General features: G+C 37.6%; 1 protein-coding gene across 21 annotated transcripts in view; it reads right to left on the bottom strand.

Moving 5' to 3' along the window:
• ZMYND11 (zinc finger MYND-type containing 11) overlaps positions 1 to 20,293 on the bottom strand; it is a 102,768-nt gene that overhangs the window by 37,827 nt on the left and 44,648 nt on the right. For 16 of the 21 annotated variants that reach the window (XM_046937841.1, XM_040694814.2, XM_040694865.2 and 13 more), the window contains one exon: positions 5,017 to 5,176. In XM_046937841.1, coding sequence (XP_046793797.1) covers positions 5,017 to 5,176 — 160 coding nt within the window. Of the gene's footprint in view, positions 1 to 5,016; positions 5,177 to 20,293 lie in introns of those variants that run through there. The other 5 variants (XM_046937845.1, XM_046937847.1, XM_025148320.3 and 2 more) reach the window with 1 other exon arrangement.

Genomic DNA, 20,293 nt, shown 5'->3' with positions numbered 1-20,293 from the left:
CTTATGAAGAGACTCAAGATGGCACAGCCAGATCAAAACACTGCTTCTGGATATCAGCAATGCCCTGGCAATGGAAAAAAATATAGTTACCAATGCAATTAGGCATAACAAGAAAGAAACCCAGCTCAATCTAAAGCAAATTAGATTAACAGAAACATAACAACCAAAATAGAACTTTTGTAAAGACTGAGCCTCATAAAAATAAAGCTGCAACAAATCAAACCACAGTAATCGCTGGGTGTTTACCTGAGGTCACTAGGGTTAATAAATTCACAGAGCTGGCAGTGGGCCACAAAAAGGTTTAAATAATGGTAAAGCGCAGTGAAGGGATGGTTAATTGAGGCAGGCTTGGGACTTGAAAGTATCTGGAGTTACTATGAGCAAGTACCAGTACTTTCCAAATACTAAATATCAGAAAATTGCTAGGATGAGTTAGTAAGTTTTAAGTACACAGTGTGTAGGGAAAAATCACTCTTCTAATGTTTTCTTAAAAGAGGAAAACAAGAAAACTACCCCTCCAAATGACACAGTCTTCACCTAACTAAAAACTGTTTACAAGATAAGGATTGGAGAAACAACAATTAGAGATATGGAGAATAAGAAAGAAGTGCACACACACAAATGATGGCAACTACAGCCCGAAGTGAGACTTAACCAGCCAGAAGAGTCTCAGGCTCAATCTATAAGCAATGAATTACATGATTGCTTTGGGGAAAACAGACTTCTATTAAAAAGTAACCTCTCAAAAGCATGACCATCTTCTGTCTATTTTGGCAGTGAAGAAATAGCTCACAGTACCCTAACTAAGTGTGAAGCCTCGCCCTTCATGTGTCATTAGTGAATTTGGTCACTACGAGCTTTAATCCACAGCAATGCTATGAGATATGTTGCCTTCAAATGCAAGCAATAAATATGTACTATTAACATGTCTCCATTTTAGAAGAACATAATACAATCTGGCTTTATGAACACATGTAAATTGAAACTATACATTCATAATGCCTCTTGCTGGGCCACCGCAATTTTATGACTTTAATCACGAGAAGAATTAGCACAATAAATGCTCAAAATACCTCCATGCACATTGTCTGTAGAAAAATCAAAAATATGAGAGTGAGTAAGGCACACTAACTGTAAGAAATACATCTAAGACCTCACAAAGCTACATGGCGTTGGTGCTTAAATTCATTTCTTTCACTGAGATTAGACAGACCACTATTTTACCACGATAAAAGTACACAAAAATAACGGCAAAATTTAAAACCAGAAATTAACAGATAAGGACATTTATCACTATTTTCATCTAGAACCACACCTTCCTTGTAGTCATTGCATCGACAACACTGTTAACAACACTTATTTGCAATTTTTTTTTCTAAACCTGAAGAGCAAAGAGGTCATTTGTTTTTTTCATTGAGAATAAATAACACTTCCAAATCCCAAAAGTTCTGTGAGAAATAGAAATAAAGATTTTAGAAAGGAAAAGTAAATGTCTGTTACCAGATTTCAGGACTGGCATTTCCCTTGCAAGGCAAGAAGCTGCAGAGATTTTGTTGAATTGCATAATAATGTCAACAACAGACAGTGAAAATGCAAAATTACTGACTAAAATGCTGGATAACAATGGAAAATAATTTCTTCTCTCATTTATTTTGAGTCAAATGCATTAATCATCTGTAAGATGAGAAAGCCTGTAAGATGAGAACACATTTTGAACATTCGCAAAACATTTGTATAGATGGTAAATGAGCAAATAAAATGAGTACCTGCACAGGTCTTGGAAGTAAAATACTTGCAGCAAAGTTCTTGCACAGCTACCAACCCATAAATATCAATTGGAATACAGTATATTGGGCAACTGGCTTTATACATTAAATTAGTTTTAGTAACACATATAAAAAATCTCTCCCCCATACACATCAGAGAAAAAAAGGACAAATTTATGCTGTTTTAATCTGATCATTCTTTTTTTCCAGTTTTTCAGAACATTCATTTTCAGATGACAGCGTCTCTTGGAAAGGCCTCCTGGTGCTCCAAAACTGTTTTATCTTTGCACACCAGCTCATTCTTTTGTATGACATCTGAGGACATAATACTTTGCCTCATTTTTTAAAACTATATTTTTATTGTTATTTTTTTTTAACCACCGTTCTGACAGAACATTGACAGCAAAGCAGCATAAATTTTTTAACACTTTCCTCTGAGGGCTGTGAGAAACCATATCAGACATCATGTCCTTACTGCATTTATCTGTCATTATGTGAAACTATGGATAGCAGAAGGGTTTGGAAACAGAAAAGCAAACACCACAAACTACCTAATTAATCTTTTCCAAACAGAGCTGCATTTTCATAATCCATATGTTTTTAATTATTGTTACCATTTAGCAATCAATCCACAGTCACCATTAAAACCAGTAGTTTCAGGCCTTGTGTCAGCCTGCAGTCAGGCACCTACATGAATAACAGATACAGGTGCTCAGCAGTATCTGCAGACCAGATAAGTAATTTATTTATTTGAATACAGATTTTAATTGATAGGATTTAGGTCCAAAACTTCACAAATGCAAAGAAACTTCAAGCAAATATTCAGATTTAAAAAAAAATCAAAGGAGGGATGAGAAGAATGTCTCCCTTTGCTAACTCCTTGAAACAGGTGTTCCTTATTGACTTTCAGTGTGGTGCCAGAAAACAAGCTGAAATCCAATGGCATTTTTGCACAGATGTGGTATATCAGTCCTCAAGTCTTTCACTTTATGAGCTTTCAAAGCTCTAGCAGTACCAGTCAAACTACGTTTGTCAATGGGGTCAAGGATCTGTCTGTAAGTGCTATAGTTTGCTGAGTCTGAAATCATTGTTCCAACATTAACAGCCCCATTTCAGAGTTCTATCTCCCAGGAGTGGATCTCTGAAAAGACTCCTGTGTGTTTGTCCTTACTAAAATGTAACTTGAGCTCATGGTTCAACAGTCATTAGTACCAGATCTGGATTACACAAAACTACAAATTGCATCTTGATCAAGTGCAGACAAAGTATGTGTAACAATATCCAGTGTGTCTAATGTAGGGAACATACCAAACTTTACAGTTTCGCACCAATTGTTGGAGAATGGAAAATACTGGATCTGATGTCCAGTGATAATGTTGTTACTCATTAAAAATTTTTGAATAAAAACCCCCTGAAGCATTCCTTTACATCAAGTCAATGTATTTTGCCTCAGGTGTCTGCAGCGTTTTCAGTACTAGGATCCAGAGAAGCTGGAAGCTGGGTACTGTTGAAACATGGCCCTGATTGGAACCTGATTCCTACTAATGCAAAAAGCCATTAAGTCAAGCATGCACTGGGGTTCTGAACAACTGAGATGGCCGTCAGACATATGGGCACAGCATAATGCAGCAGTGCTTAGCAATCAGTACTTCTAACCAAAAGGCTGTTGATACTGTGACCTACGTAGTATCTTCAGCTAAAGAGAACTCTTTTCATTCTGAGATGAAATAATAATTTAATTCTACTGATTCACTGGAAATTTACACACTGATTATCATACTATGTTGTTTAGATAAATGTTGTTAAGAAGAAGCAGGGTTTTTTTTTGGATGACCCTTTGCAAAGTGGCTATTGTGAGGCAGTTTGATTCTTCTCTTTTTTCTTCTCAGCAATAGAGGAAACAAACACACTGAACACTTGTGATAACTACAAATATCAGACTATGTTATGTTGTATCTGCACAATTAACATCACTTCTAAACATGTAAAACTGACATAAGAAAAATTTAAAACAGCTAAGCAGGAATTTCTGCATGTTTGATCCCAGGGAGAACTGTGGAAACAAAACTAAATAGCCTTTAGAAGCCCCCATGAGGATTTCTAAACAAATTAGAATGAAAAGTTTAACAGTGACGTAACATATATACATATTGCAACACTTCAAATTAGTACGATTGGGATAATTTGAAATACAATGCTTTCTAGTATTGATTCTTTCAATTTTAAGGAAAAAATAACATATTATTCCCCTGGCAGCTGCAATTATGCAATGAGTATTTCAGTACCTTTTAGTGTTAATTTTCCTGTAGAGTTTTTCTGGTTTTTCTTCAAAGTTTAAATCATTATCTCTGTCTGGAAAATGTTGCCCACTTTACCAGTATTTAATGAAATTTACGTTCCAAAGCAACCATTTCTAGTTCAAGTATTTTAAAGCTTTGCTAAACTGTTTTTGTCAGGAAACCATTGTCTTGTAAATGCAGAGAAAAGGCTTCTGAACAAGGCAACATAATCACACAACCTCTGTTCCTGGTCTATTTGACCATTCTCAGTTAGCACTGTGAGTACATTAGAATTTAGCCTTAGGGACAGAGAAAACATGTTTTTCTTCCCTTAACATAACTTTCAACCTATATAATTGGATTTAAATATTTATTCTACATATCCAGTGGAACAATGTCTGGATGCCTGTAACTAATTTACTAAGAAAATCTTTCCTAAATAAATGCCCCACTGTTTCCAGATTATCTGTAAAACATAAATTTTAATGTCTGTTTATACATAACAAAATATATAAGCTTTTGTGGTTCTTTGGAATTTTTGGAAGTGAGCACTTTTGAAATGGACTAGTTTTTCCTTTCTATGATTCAGAATAAGGCAATACTGATCCAAAATTGTCGTATTAATATATTTTAAAAGCTATCATCATTGGTATTCCTGGACATCTGAGGATTTCAAGTAATGCCAATACCATTATATCTACTATCTTCCTATGCAACTGTAGAAGAGGTAACACTATGTACGTTAGGCATGACTGAGCAAGATTTTGACAGTGTTCCACAGCAGAAAATTCACATTTGAGAACAAAGAGCTCCTATGGAATAGAAAGGGTTAAAAGGTTTAAGAGCACACTACTTCCCTGGTCACAATCATCAACACAGCATCTGTAAATAACTTCAAACAGAAATTAAAACAAATTTAATGTAAAGATACCAGAAATCATTATTTATTTTCTCAAAGATTTTATACTCACAATCTCATCTCCTGGCAACCAATATCCTTCTTGTTCAATACCAGCCTTTGACCCTTTACACCCCACCGTCAAGGTTTCAACAATAAGACCATCCTTGACTGCTAAACTCAGCTGACGAGTGGTTTCTTTTGGATGCATACCATGGACTCGAGACATATACCTGCACAGAGAGCATAGAAGTCCTTAACTGTGAGTGTTAAATTATAAAATGCATCAACAAATACATGCTCTTTTATATGATGCAAAATTACATATATTCTAAGTTTTAGGTTGTTTATAAGGCGTCATTATTTATGTAATTACCTCATTTATTCCAAATTATTTTTATGATGTAGATACTTATAGGAGAAACAGAACAATAATCTACAGAGACAATTATCAGACCCAAAAATAATATGCACACTGCTTGGCCTTGTCTTTGCTAAACTTTCCCCCTCCATTTGAACCCCTAGAGAGACATCTTGCATCTCAGTAATATCTCCTACAGGATGCACATTTTAGAATGAGCCTGGAAATGTTCCAGTGAATCTATGACACGCTCCTGTGTAGAACACATTTATAAAGAATGTGAAATTCAGGCACCATGTATGAAAACCCAACAGCCAGAGTTATAGTACTGGGTTGTTTTTCTCCTTTTCCTGAGATAACTACAATGACCACACTACGATGACTGTCACTGATGTGAGTAAAACATATACAGCGTACACTGTGTGTATATATACGAGATCCAGTTGCGAAATGTTGGCCTTAACCCAGTATAATTTGTTGTTTCTAGACCAACACAAAGTATTCACTTGGAACAAACAATGCAAAATGATCTTCCCTCTAAAAAGGCAACCCTCTTGTTTTAAGATCATTACACTTCATATTTTTTCTTCAGCAGAATTCCAGGAACATATTTATCAGCCATTGAGCATGGAGAAGTGAACTGCAAATGCATGCAATCAGCACATCAATGAATTGACTTGGTCTTGACTTGGAATCTATTGGAAATATCTGGAAATATTTTTCTAGCATTAGTTCTCTTACAGTTACAGGGCTAGCTCAATTTCTATCCCAGTTTTGGTTTCTCCAGGTAGCCTGTCTTTACCTAACTCCTAGCAAAAATTTCTGTAATTTCACAGAATCACAAAATATCCCAAGTTGGAAGGGAACCATAAAGATCACAGAGTCCAACTCCTGACTCCACACAGGACCACCGAGAAATCAAACCCTGTGTCTGAGAGCAGTGTCCCAACACTCCCTGAGCTCTGGCACTCGGGGCCATACCCGCTGTCCTGGGCAGCCCATTTCATGTCCACCACCCTCTGGGGCACAGCCTTTCCCTCACAGCTGCCCTCTCCTCACAGCTCCATGCCGTTCCCTCAGGCCCTGTCGCTGTCCCCAGAGAGCACAGCTCAGTGTTGCCCCTCCGCTCCCTGTGAGGAGCTGCAGCCGCCATGATGCCTCTCCTGAGCCTGCTCTGCTTTGCGCCCAACAAACCCAGGCACCTCAGCTGCTCCTCATACATCTTCTCTTCTGAACCTTTCACCACCTTTGCAGCCCCCCTTTGGACACTCTCCAACAGTTTTATGTCCTTTTTGTACTGTGGTGCCCAAAACTGCACAGATTACTCAAGGGGAGGCCATACCACTGTCAATAACATGGAACCCTGGTGAACCCTCCTAGTGATTCGTCAGCCAATTTCTGTCTAGCTGTATGCTGGACACTTTGTCCAGAAAGATACTGTGAGAAACAGTATCAAAGTCTTACTGAAATCCAAAGAGAAAGCTATCAGCTGATTATACTCTGTTTTGTGTTTGATAATAAACTCCAACAATCACAGTTATCTGTGACTACCATCACAACCACCTTTACAAAGAGTATAATTATTTAACACATGAAGCAAATGCAAGTAAAATACTTCTGACTTAAATTATGTTAAAAAAAAATATGAGTTATATCACTTCAGATTTTGCTTTTGGTAACATGGCTGACAGGAAGTGTCAATGCTTTAGAAGTTATAACACACAGTAAGAGTGAAGTCAGCTCTCCAAACAACTCTTCTCTTTGAGGACATCTTACTTTCCAACTTGTTACTCTTCTGGATGCATGGAGATCTCTGCCAGACCTGCATTCACTCCCAAGCTTCTCCTGAGAACTGGTTTACCCTAATCTAATCTTTGCTTTTCCTTTAAAGGAAACTAAATGCATATAATCATACTGTAAATCTGCAAATTTCTGTTTGAGTGCAGTAATTCATACAATAATCAGAGCAACATCTGTAAATTGCTGCATAGTATCAGAGTCATTTATGTAAATGCAGCAGATTGCAGGACACTGAGAGTTTATTTTAGGGTAAAACTCCTTAAAGGCAGATGCTACCATTTACTGCAGCTTTCACAATGCCTACCACAATGTGGTCCAAGTCTGACTGGTTTGTACAAGCTACTACTGCACAAGAAGTCAGTTAGTAACAATAAATTAACAGAGAAAGAGCAAAATTCTGTGCAAGTCTGTGATCCAAGCTAATATATATGAACCTTGTACTTGCTACCAGTAAGGATCGAGGCCAAGCGATGACCTAGGAGACAGACATTCTTCTGTGCCATGCTGGGCAGATGCTCACCTGCCCAACCTGATCCCTCCCTGCTTCTGTTGAAATCCAAACACAACATAAGAACCTGTTCAAGCAATATTAAACACCACAAATGAGTCATCCACGTTCCCCACGTTCCAAGGAGAGCTTCAACAGGCAGAGACTCAAATCTACCTCTTCACTTTCAAAAACTACAGCAAACACCACTAGTGTGCTGAGTGATACGGAGCTGAAGCTTTAACGCTGCCTGAAATAAGGAGAAAAACTCTATTGTTTATACTCGTGTTCCATGCATTACGTGTGTGTGTGCATATACACACATATTTATGCAAATGCACACAACCAGATCTTTGAAGTGCAAATTACCTTTGTCAATATTTGCTAACTTTATTGGGTTTTGAGCAAATTTCCATTTTAACATTTTACTAATAACTTCCCCATTCGAGTCACAGCAATTCCTACCTTCTGCAATTTCTACAATTCCGTAATAGTTCCCAAAATACATAGCACTGATACTATAATTGTCCCCAAAAACCAAGTCTTAACCAAGTGCCACCCTCTTTTTCAGTGCATCTTGCTGAAGAAACCATGCATTTTGCATGGCATCTTCCACAGTTGCAGGAAAATGTTCCAATAAAATTCTTGAGTGTAGGCAATGTGTTTTGTGATATTTGTCATTCACATTTCTGAACAGACAGGCATGTAATACAAAACAAAAAGCCTTAAACCAACTCTAATGAGCTGAGAGGCTTAATCTGCTGATTCTGGCTGCGTCAGGAGTGAACAGGAGCACAAGGCTCAGAATCTCCCATGTCTCAAATCCAATCTGTGTTCTCAACTGGAGTGAAAAGTGCTACCACCAAACAAACAGTCTGCCCAATTGCTCCAGCTGTAAGTGGGGAGTGATAAATCCCAGTGGCTTTTTGTAGAATACTTAGTCAATGTTCAGGCTGTGAAGCCTGCAGATCCAAAAGGGCTACGCTTTCAATGTTTTTAAATACTGTGCTATCAACTTTCGTAGGAGAGCACACAGATGGAGAATGTTTTTTACTTGGAAGGGTAGAACTACTGTTAGAAAAGTGCCCCCCACCTCAATTTTTTTCTTTGATTAAAACCTGCAGGCTATACATGGAATAGATATTCACAAAGACTTTAAAACAACATTAACAGGATCTGGGTGAAATCCTATCTCTTCCATTTCAGCCAAAAGCCAGCAGCTAAACTAAGAAGCTTTTTAAAGCACAGGATTTTAATGAGAAGATGGTTCTTCAATAATGAAATGTGAAAAACAGTTAAAATGTGAAACACTGGGTACAAAAACAAAGTTAAACTCTCACCTAGAGATAGAAAGCACGATGCTGGGAGTTTTAACTACCCCCCCCAGACTCACCACTGGATCAGGGAAAATATATTGAAATACCTCTTTGCACAGTGGCACTACTAATCCAGGGAGTGCAGGTCTTTTCCTGGCACTGCACGCACTGAAGCATCTGGCACCACGAAGTTAAGAAACAAAGAAGAGAGATGAAGTAATCCCTGATTGCTGTTTTCAACAATAGCTGATTAGCCTTACCTTGGAGACGGGGAGTTGAAGCAATACTGGTTTGTTACACTCTTGCCCAGTTCTCTGTATTGACAGACCGGGAAGTGTACTATGGTATCTACATTGCTGTTACGTAGCCAACGATGAGAAGCAAATCAAATATGCTTTCAGATGGTTGAGAATACAGCACGGAAGCAAAGTAAAATCCCCTAAATCAGCAAACCACTCCTAATCAGCTAGGGGGCTAAAACAACCATTGCAAAATACAACTTAACTGTGCTAATAATCCCCGTGATACAGAATGAGAGCCTGTTGGATGGAAAGAGAAGGTTTGGTCTGCTAATCCTCATATTACATTCCACATCTCATCAAACACTGCAATTGACGAATCTTAAAACTGCTGCTCAATTTACAGTTCAGTAGACACAAATTATAGGTCAGCATTTTCTCCACTTACAAACTAATGGAAGAAGCCTCCTTGAAATTAGCATAGAAGTACCATATCATAACATACAGAATGGGTTAGGTTGGAAGGGACCTTAAAGATCACTTATTTCCAACCCCTCTGCTGTGAGCAGCAAAAATTGCAGTTATAATAATAAGAACCCTCAGCCTGGTTGTTGTTTGTTACCGTCCTTGAAGAAACCTCTACATCATAACACCCCTGAATGCAAGTGTAAACGTGCTGACCTTCAGAAAGGAGCCTCTACCGAAATAAAATGGTTAAATGCACATGTGTACATAGCTAACACATGTGCCCACCTGCCTGACAGCAAAGAAAAGTTTTAGGGGAGAACAGTGGAGGATAACCATTGGATAGCAAGCAGGTATGTGCAAGCACTCAATTAGTACACAAAATACCAATCACAAAAATGTGAAACGGCTATTTTAAACTTCTTTGGGACTTCACATAAACAAAAGCGAGGTCTTTCTTTCAAAACTAGCACCAATAAAACACCATTTTCTCTCCAACTAGCCAGACCTCAGCATGCCTTTCCATTCAAAATCTGCATCTAATACACGTGCTTTGTAACACAGCTTAAAATTTAAGAAAAAAGTCCGTTTTGATCCAAGGGGTGTGGAGGCAGCAGTTCTAAAGCTGGATCACCATGGGAGCAAAATAGATACAGAAGGAGCTGGCACTTGCAGGGATCAGATGGTGAACTTTTCGCCTACAGCTGTCGCACAACTCACAGCTCTTTTGCTTGGTGCTTTACAAGACACAACATGAAGCCAAACTCTGTCCCAAAGTGCTTAATATACATGGACACAGAGCAATGCACAGAGCCAACTCAGTCCTCAAAAAGCCCTCTTGGAGGCAGCAGCAGTAGTACGTACTGAGACCCTGCGACTGGGCACCACTGTGCTGTGGCCTGGAAGACAGGTCTGGCAAAGGAAGGAAGGAGGAGGAAAGCTGACACAGGTTTAAAAAAAAAAAAAAAAAAAAAAGGAAAAGAAAATCTGATTTTTCTGGACTCTTGAAGGATTGTATTTTCAACCATCTGAACTCATCCAAAGGAAAATACCAAAAAAATGCAAGAATCTCTGTCAAAAACTGAAGTAAAATACACATAGGAAGTAGTTGCCTTATGTAAAACAGCACAGTGCGCCAGGTGTAGATAGATGCTAATTTTAGTGGCAAACACTGTAATTGTCCTCTGATCACTCAGCTCTGTCCCTGGTGGATGCCTCTGCCCAGCGCTACAGGGAGGTGCGTTGCAGCTCTCCGTCAGATGAGCAACTTGCCCTGGGAAAAATGGGGGCCTGAAGACTTCCATGCACACACTGCTTATCTCGCAACTGAGATCTGATAAAATACAGCAGATCCCATTAAACTCAAATGAAAAGCTGCCATTAATTCTAAACGTTACCTACAGGTATGTAAAAATGTCCCAGATTCAGAGTCAGACCTTAAGGAATAATGCATAAAATGAAAGGAAAGCAGCCCAAAGTCTATTTTGAGCTTTACATTGTGTTCCTATCTCTGCTGATGCATTTTGCTTTTGATTCAGAAGATTCAGAATAGGATGGCAGCTTTACAGAAGGCTCATGCTCATCTTAAGACTTCTTTTTTTAATTTGCAAAGAACAGGTCACTTGGTCACACTGACATGGAAGGGATGTCTATTACTTCTCTTAACAAATACAGCTACATTGTGTAAGAATTCAAAACGCTGAAACCCAAATTTCAGGAACCCAACCAGCTCTCCTTATGGAAGCGAGCTGATGTTCTCAAGCTCTCAGCTTCAGTTTCTCAAGCACCTCAAGTTCTCAGATCCACCCAAACGTAGCACTGTGCTACAAACCAACCTCCCCGACACACAGGCTAAGCACTGTAGGCATTTATGTTTCAAAATAATGCATTTGAAATATATACTGCCTCCTTGCCAGAAACTTGAGAGCTGGTCTGAGAGACAATGTAAACACACATGAAAATCAAATTGCTAACACTGGGGACACAGCAGCACACTTCCACCCCCCCAAGCTACTTCTTGATACGCTTGCAGTTACTAAAGCTTTGATTATGGATTAAACTCTATGAGATAAGAACAACTGAGCCTAATATTCTTCCTCTGTACTTCCACTCTACAAAGACCTGCATGCGTGCACTCCCACACTGCTTGGGCCATGCAGCCACGGACAGGGCTGATACTGGTGCACTGTTTACATTATCTCCATTTTGTGCAGTCTAAGCTTCCAAATAGGGGACACACAGAAACTGAACTGTAGAGAAATCACAATTTATTTATTTATTCTGACGTCAGGGTCTACGACATTCATTTTGAAGACACTACTACCCAAGTAGGACATGTTTTGAAGAAATTCTTTAATTTCTCCTTTTCTCCTTACTATTCTAAAATACAGTACTTGCATGAACACAAAATCTTTTTTTTTTTTTTTTGTGGGTTTTCTTTTTGTTTGTTTGCTTGTTTTTAGTAAAAAAGGATGCATAAGCTTGATAGTGAACCAGTGAAATAGAGAAGTTCAGGAAAATTTAGATCTGCCTGATGCTTCAGCTCCTGCTGCTAAAACAAAGGTAAGGACAAATCTCATTTGTGCATGCTTTTAGATCCCACCGGCACCGTGAAGCTTCCTATAACTTTATCCTCTGGGTCATTTCTTTCAAAATCACAGTAATTCTAACTCAGGTAATTCCTTGTTTCAATAATTTCAATTCTCACTCACACAATTTCACCATCCACTTAAGACTGCGTAACATACCAATGTGACCACAGAAAGCAAGTAATTAAGGCAGTGAACTATTCAACCCTTATCTACAAAAATATCCTATTCAAAACTACTACTATCACCTTCTTAAGGAGGAACACATCTAACTTACCTTTCTACTCCCATTTTTCCAACCAGAAAGTTGTTCACTACAGGTAATGCTCACATACAACCACCTAACAGGAGTGTTGATCCTTCTCTGCCATTAAATACGTACAAACACTTGCATATATCCAATCACAGCTCATCCAGCACTTTGCTATGGAGAGACAATCAGACAATACATGACCCAGAATACAACACCCTGACTGGCATCTTGCAGATGCAATGTTCAGCCAGCTCATATCATATTGAGTGTCTCAAAGCAAAACATGCCTAAAAAACATACATTTGAGTGCTTTCATGATTTAGTTTTTAAAGTTGTCTGCCTAATTTTATTTTCATTCTTATCTGACTTAAAAGTAACAATAGCTTTTTTGTTGGTTGGTTGGTTGGTCAGATTAGATTTAGCTTGGCTGAGTTTCAAAGCCATCCCACTGTCACACGTGTGTTCACGTAACTACCAGCTAGGGAAAAGCACAATAGCTGGAGAAGCCATCAGGGCAGTGCTGCTGTTTTGGTTGTATCAATGGGAATATGAAACCGCAGCCTAAAATAGATCGTATGAGCAGTGCTCTGGAGATCATTCTCTCTCCACTGATTACAGAGAAAGCCTTGATGAGCACTTAAGACCAGACAGCAACCTGTTAAATTGCCACACTGCATTCACTTTTATCCTTTACCTCTAATAGAAAAACACATTTATTTACACACACACACACACAAAAAGCCAAACATAAGCTTGAAGTTTCCCCTTCAAACATCATAAAAATGTTATGATTCGAGCAAAAATCAATACTGCTTGTGAAACAAAAAGGAAATTGGTTTGCTTTTAGTAATTAGAAACAAAGATAGCCTGCTGAGTATTCTGTGCAGACTTCAACAGGAATACTAACAGAAGCAAGGGGGGTTCAGGCAAATATTCTTTGTAATGAAACTGGAGATGGTGGTTTCCAAGTCCAAGATATTCCTACTACTTTCCTTCTGAATATCTATACTGGAATTAATAGGTTGTGTGTATTGTCCATGAAAAGTATTAGAAGTTGAACATTATGATTTTCATAGTAACACATATGGTAAAGTTTAAATGAGTTTGCAATCATTAGCAAACATCGCAAGAGGATGTATAGGATGTATCATCGTTGTTAATAACCACGGGCTGGAGCTGTTAATCACTGTATTTTCCAGCCATGCTCAGCCCAGAGATGGCTACTGACCCAATGAAGAGCACTGACGTTTGAAATAAAAGCAGAAAAACATTTTCCTAACAATACCACTTAGGGGCATTTTTAAGAGGAAAGCTATTGATGAGGGAAAATTATCAAGCAAAATTGGTTAAAATATCTCATCAGCATCATCTATGTACATTTTTTTTTAAAGAACAGTATGAACAAGATGTGTATGTGTTAATATTTCCAAGCAAGGCAAATACACAGAAAATTTGGTCTCACTTCAAACTCTAGTGCTTAGGTTTGTAGCCCTCAACAAAACAGCCTTTTACATTAAACCATACAGGTGCAACGAACAGTTACATTGCGAGCCACAGCAACCTTCCCAATTCACACAGTCAGCAGAAAGCAGCAAAAAAGGTGGCAAGGCTGTTTGTATACCTGCTAGATGTTAGAGCCTTCGGAATGGTTTCCTACTCTAGGCACTGAATTACCTCTGTGTCAGCCAGCAGTGAGATGAAGACTCACTAACTCTTATAGCAATGTTCTTTATCACATAGTGGGATACTGGCTTATTACCATCTTGAAGGAACAATTAGCCCTAATAAATCACAAACTACATTGCTTAAAATATATGAGCTACTTTTTACGTCTTTCCTTAAATACTTCAATAATGTGATTAAATGGAATCACAAGTCAAGAAATGGTCTCTGTCAAGTGAAGAGCTTGACGAGAAGCACAGCAATTAATAACATATATTACAAACTCAAGACGACATTTTAACCAAAGGTCCTAATTCAGAAATTTTAATTTTCCCATTAGCCAGAGCAAATGCAGTTATGATCTTCACAGCCTTTTCCCAAGAAACGTTCCCAATTTTTTCCTGTCATCCCTGCCTCCACCCTCCTTGGTCAAAAACGCCTAAAAGCAGATCTTAAACAGGAGCAGTATTAAAGCCACATACCCTCCAGAAGAGTTAATAATGAACTCATAAATAAAATTAAGACTAAACCAATAGTAACAAGCAGATAAAAACTTAATGACCACTATAGCTATCTCTGGGTAACAAGGGTGAAATGATTCCACTGTGAGCATTCCATGCGCAATGGCCAACAGGCTGCCATTCCTTCTTAAGAGTCTTTCAAAATACGAGTGTTGAGCCTAATTCCTCCCTTCTCTTCAATGTTTCTATGAATCTGGATGATAAAAACCCTTATTAGGTTCCTGAATATTACCTCATTGGCCAGTCTAGCTACAAATCTGCAAGTAAAACAGTGTGTTATCTATTATGAAAAAAATGATTAAATTCCTTGTATTTTCCTGTATATGTACACAATTGTTTTGTTACTTCATTTCTAAATACTTTGAAGATCTCTGAAAATTTCAAACCGACCATTTAATTTAACATCACTGCAAAGACATTAATATACAAAATTTTGGTTACTTTAATATTTCTTCGCAATACATTGCTGTGTTTGTGACTGATAGTAATGCACACATAATTCAGAGATTTTACACATGATCAAAAGAAGAAAGTTTACTAACAGATTATTTTTTATTTTATGAATATGATGATTTTTAACTACCCTGACCAAAAGTAGACATTTGTTTTTTTCTAGGGTTATCAGTGACTAAAGATTTACATGCCTAAAACTCTAGACTTGGTGCATTTATGTTAAACCAAGAGAAAAATGTTACAAAGACAGAAAAAAAAAAAATCCACATTGTTTTCTGGTTAGAAGAAGCAGTGGAAGGAGTGTAACAGGGAAAGAGAGAAGGACAGTAAGATGAAATGAATTGGTGGAGACTGACTCAGTAGAATCAGATAGAAGGAAGTGCCTTGTCTTCGGCTATACCAGAAAACTCATAAAGAAATATCTGAAACTAAGAATTTTCCATGTTGTCATCATCTGGTGATGCGTTACTGTGTTTTCTGTAAGAGATAGATTTGTAATCAAGCCAACCCAATGCAAACTGAATTCAGTTTTCTCCAAGGTGAACACTCAAGGGATGCAATCACCGGAAGCAGCTATGCGGCCTGCTGGTGAAGTAGGTCATGCTGCTTATGGAAGGAACACGTACGCCACACTTCTGCTTACTCTTACATAATTAGGAAATGCAATTACACTGCATGGCATGGAGAAAATTTCACTGGACTACTCCTTCTCATCCTTCCCAAGATGGTAAAACGAAGCTTTCTGAGCATCTCCTTCAGCATTGACTTATGCCACCACAGTACAACTGGCCATGTTTAATTATCACATACTAGATTGTAAAGAGTTGCTTTTAGTAATGCTATTTGCTTCACGTGGTCGCATTTAAAACATGCAGGCCAATGATGTGAACGTGTGGAAAAGAAGCCAGTAATACTGATTAGAAAGGAAATCAAGTAGCCATGCATTTTTACAGCTAACAGGAGGATGCTTTGTTTCAAACAATCATTTTCAGATAAGCCTACCCTGAAGGAAGGAAAAGGCAGATGCATTCAGAGGAATGGTTTGACAAAGGATAAGAAACCACCAGAGCAGAAAAACATATCTAAGCTTTCATTCCAGCCAAAGAAATATCAGGTGCTACACAAATTTTGCTCAGGTAAAGTTAAAAAACAGGATTATCTAGTTCTAAATCCAGAGTAATCTGTTCTCTTAATCACTGTCATGACTTACTATTTTTGTTTATGCATGACTGTTTAGTTGCAACATGCAAAATACTAGGGAGATTTAAATTATCATCAGATGTACTATAAATAGTGACAAATTTTTCTAACAAGTTTCTGAGCTTCAAATAAGCAATACTGTAAGCATCTTAATTTTACATTGTGTTTTATTTCTTTTGCTTGCCATTACATTTCATATTCTTATTTATAGGTTTTTGTGATTATTCTCTCTACCTGTTCAAATTGCTCATTCTCATCTTTGCTCTAATCAGTGCTTCTAGAAATTGATTTCTATTAAATAGACAGCCTAGAAGGAGAACAGCAGGAGAACTAAGGCACCAAAAACAGATTTATGGATAGGAAAGGCCCTCAACTTTAAACATTCTTAAAGATCAACAGGAGAAATTTCATAGAGTAGTGTTTGGAGAAGCAATCCCTCTCCTAGGGCTAATGGTCACATACTCAATCTGCTAATGACTCCACCTCAACTATGGGACCACAAAACCCTCATCATTTTTAAAGTACTCTTTCATACTGAGTAATTCTTCTCTGGGATGCTATTCCATCAGTGCTGATTAATGTCAGTCAGCACAAGGAACTGACAGAGCCTGCTCTATGAAGGGTTAGAATCCCCTCAGTTCTTTCAGAAGATTTGACTTAGCTGCACTTATATCAAATTAGAATATAACAAAAATGAATGAGTCCACAGGACAAATATGGGAAAACAGTTATATCCATTTAAGCACCTGGTACTTGACCATCCCATCCGAATGCCAATTTAAAAAGATGACAGTATCTATTTGTGCAAAATACATTTTTGTATCACCACTGCTGTAAAACAACTTTCTGACTGATGAAACATAATCATTTTTGTGTAGCTTAGCTCCGATTCTCCAATTAAAGCCTATCAGCTTTATCCTAGCTAACGATCCATCCAGTAGCATCATCCCGCCCAAGAAGCTGGGACACTTCTACCCTGCAGACTATGGTCACTCTCAGCTTAATTCCAAAACTAACTCATTCTCAGGTTCTGTTCTGGAGGAAGCCAACTTGTTCCTCTGGAAAGAAGGGAAAGGGTGGCCAAGAGGTAAGTTTGCTCCACGTAGAGAGTATGGATGTAAACCATTCCAAGACTGGCTCCTTCTGCCCAGGGCACTCCAGCACTGTTCCAGTATGCTTTGTGTCCTCAGATGCCTTCACGCCATGCCTGGTGGCAAACTACACAAGCTTCCAGCCACAAGTTTCAAGAATAGCGTGGCTGTGGGCTGTGATATTTTTGGCTCTTAGAACTGAAGAACCACACACACATAGAAAACAAACAAAGAATACGTCAGGGCCAAAGAAACACTCCATGAGCCAACAGCAACGCAGTGTGGTCACAGTATATCTGCTCCAGAGGTGCCAGGGCATTCCCTGTCACAGTACACAAATACAGTACAGGTAGAGCCTTTATTGGAGACATGGAGAGAAGCCAATCAACTGAATAAATCATGTATTACATCAAAGGAAGAGAAAAAAAATTGAGAAGGAAAGGATGGGAGAAAAGAACTATGCTTTGATTCTTCATATTACTGGTTTAGAAACCAGAAGGATTATCTGTTTACAACGACAAAAGCCTGAAAGCTGCCAATATAGTAGTTCCAGAACATCATGTTTGTCAATTGGGTACTTTGAAAATATCACCTTAATAGATAATGAACTCTGAGCTAATCATAAAGATCATGAAATGTTCATAAATTGGTAGTGAGGAAATCCAATTCCTCAACAGAGAAAGGATAAAAAATTAATAGTTAATTAAGTTTTAGGAGTCCAATTATCTGTAGGAGAATGATGAAGAAAGCACTTTAAAAGGCACAGGAAGACTTGGAGTAGCCAAAGAAAGAGAACTTTAAAAACATGTCTGTACAGAAATACTTAACAGACTGCCATGCAACAGAATATCAATAATTTATCCTACTCATTTAAATATGTATGCCTTTTTTTCCAGTGTATTTTAATGCATTTTATTCCATAGAATTAATTTTTGAGGTTATCTCAAATCCAAAACAGATGGAAGATAATGAGGAAAGAACTAAGAAAGTCAAAGCATAATTATGATTTTTAACACACTTTTAGGATGAACAATTTGTCAAGCTGCACTCCTGACAGAATTCATGATATACAGAAAGCTCACAGCATAGCTAATCCCAATTATAATCATCTAAATAATAGACATATTAAGGTTAAATTACCTCAACATCAGGCCTAGACAGCCAAATAGATAAATACCTTTTAGAAATATCATTCTGTTGGTAAGTAATTTGGTAGCTTAGAAATGCCAGAGATATCTCTGTTGCTAGACTTTTTAAATGATTGTAATTGAATCTCTCAAGAAATACCAGGACAAAATAAGAAGAGAATATTTATTTTGCATATTATTAAAAAAAACAGTACTACTGCCTTCAAATAAGCTTTACTCTTAAATAAAAATGCATTGAACACACTGGAACCTGGGCTCTGACAGAGGAATTTCCATATGTGTATATATAAAATTATCTTCCAAAGGCAGTTTGCTCTTCTAGTACCGATTCCTTTAAATTCAGCACATTTATTTCCTGTTGGTATTTGGTCCTTCATTTAGTTTTCAACCTATTCCATTCAGTGGGAAGTAACTTCCCAAGTTAAATGTGCCTCCACATGTAGTCACTAAAATTGAGGAATTCCCTTCATTTAATAATTTGGTGATGGTTTTGGAGACAAAAACCTGTGTAGTACAGTCTCTTCCCTCTCACTGCTTTTATTTATCTAATGCTCCAATTATTAGTCTCTTTTTTTTTCTTTGCCATTTCTCTGCATACATTTTTAATTCCTTCAGGAATAGATGCCTTTTTGTGTTTCTTATACATCCCTTTAACCAGTGAACTTTTCAGAATAACTGCCAAAAATTCAGAAAGTTTAATAGCTAATTGCTTCAAGTCTCTGGCTGGTATTCTCAGAATTTCAAAGAGAAAACTCTCTCCTCAATATAAGACAGTTTTCAATCACTTTCTAATCATACGTTCTTCCACTCTTTCTTTTCCTCTTTACCAAATTAAAGAGCAAAGCACACTTGATTTAGTATACTTTTAATTAAAGGGCCCCTTTCCCTACAGGTTTTTCTGACAATATCAGAAGTACTTCCTAGTGCTCTTGGCTCCTCCTACACTGTCCTCCTACAGTTATGTTCTCTACAGAAGATGCTGGCCAGTGTTATTAATTTTTTTTTTGCATATTTCAATTATCAGTATTTTCTGAAAATATTTCTTTACCCCAGAAATTTTTTGACAATTACATATCACGTGCAAAAGTTACATTCTGCATTATTTTAACATGTTATATAAATTAATCTTTTTATATACTGAGTTGAAACAGTTCATTATCTATAAACTATATATTCTCTTTTTATATTACCAACATTTCCACCCTCAACATAAAAAGTAAACACTCCCTGACATGCACAGTGGCTACTAGTAAGCACCAGAAGGCTAAACAAACCAAGTAAATGAAATAAACTGTGAATAGCAGAAAGAGGGACGAAACCATACTGAGCTTCCAGTTAGAAAAAAAAGCCCATTAACAGATATACTTAAAAGTAGTGACCCATCTGATGAAATCAGCAATACAGACTGTGCTCGAATGGTGTTTGGCATAACAAGTCACAGAACACAGAGGACAACCTGTCTCTAGCAACAAATGAATCCCCAGACAAGCAAATAAAAAAAATCAAATCATGAATCATCTGTTCAACTTTTCAATCATTGTATGACGTGGTAGGATGACTGTCACTTACCTCAAACAAGTATTTATCCCCTTTCCCCCCACCTCAAAAAAAATCTTGCCTTTTTTCCTTCTGTATCCTTACAGAGGGATAAGACACTTCCATACATTCCATCATTATTACTCCTTGCAAATACTTTAAATATGCAAAGCCACTCAATCCCAAGACTTGAAGTAATGACACTTTCAAAATTATCTTAATACAAATAT

This window comes from Gallus gallus, chromosome 2 (assembly GCF_016699485.2).
Source record: "Gallus gallus isolate bGalGal1 chromosome 2, bGalGal1.mat.broiler.GRCg7b, whole genome shotgun sequence".
In the NCBI taxonomy this organism is placed as follows: domain Eukaryota; kingdom Metazoa; phylum Chordata; class Aves; order Galliformes; family Phasianidae; genus Gallus; species Gallus gallus.
Note: the sequence above shows the minus strand (reverse complement) of the source record. Positions and strands in the feature narration are given on the sequence as shown.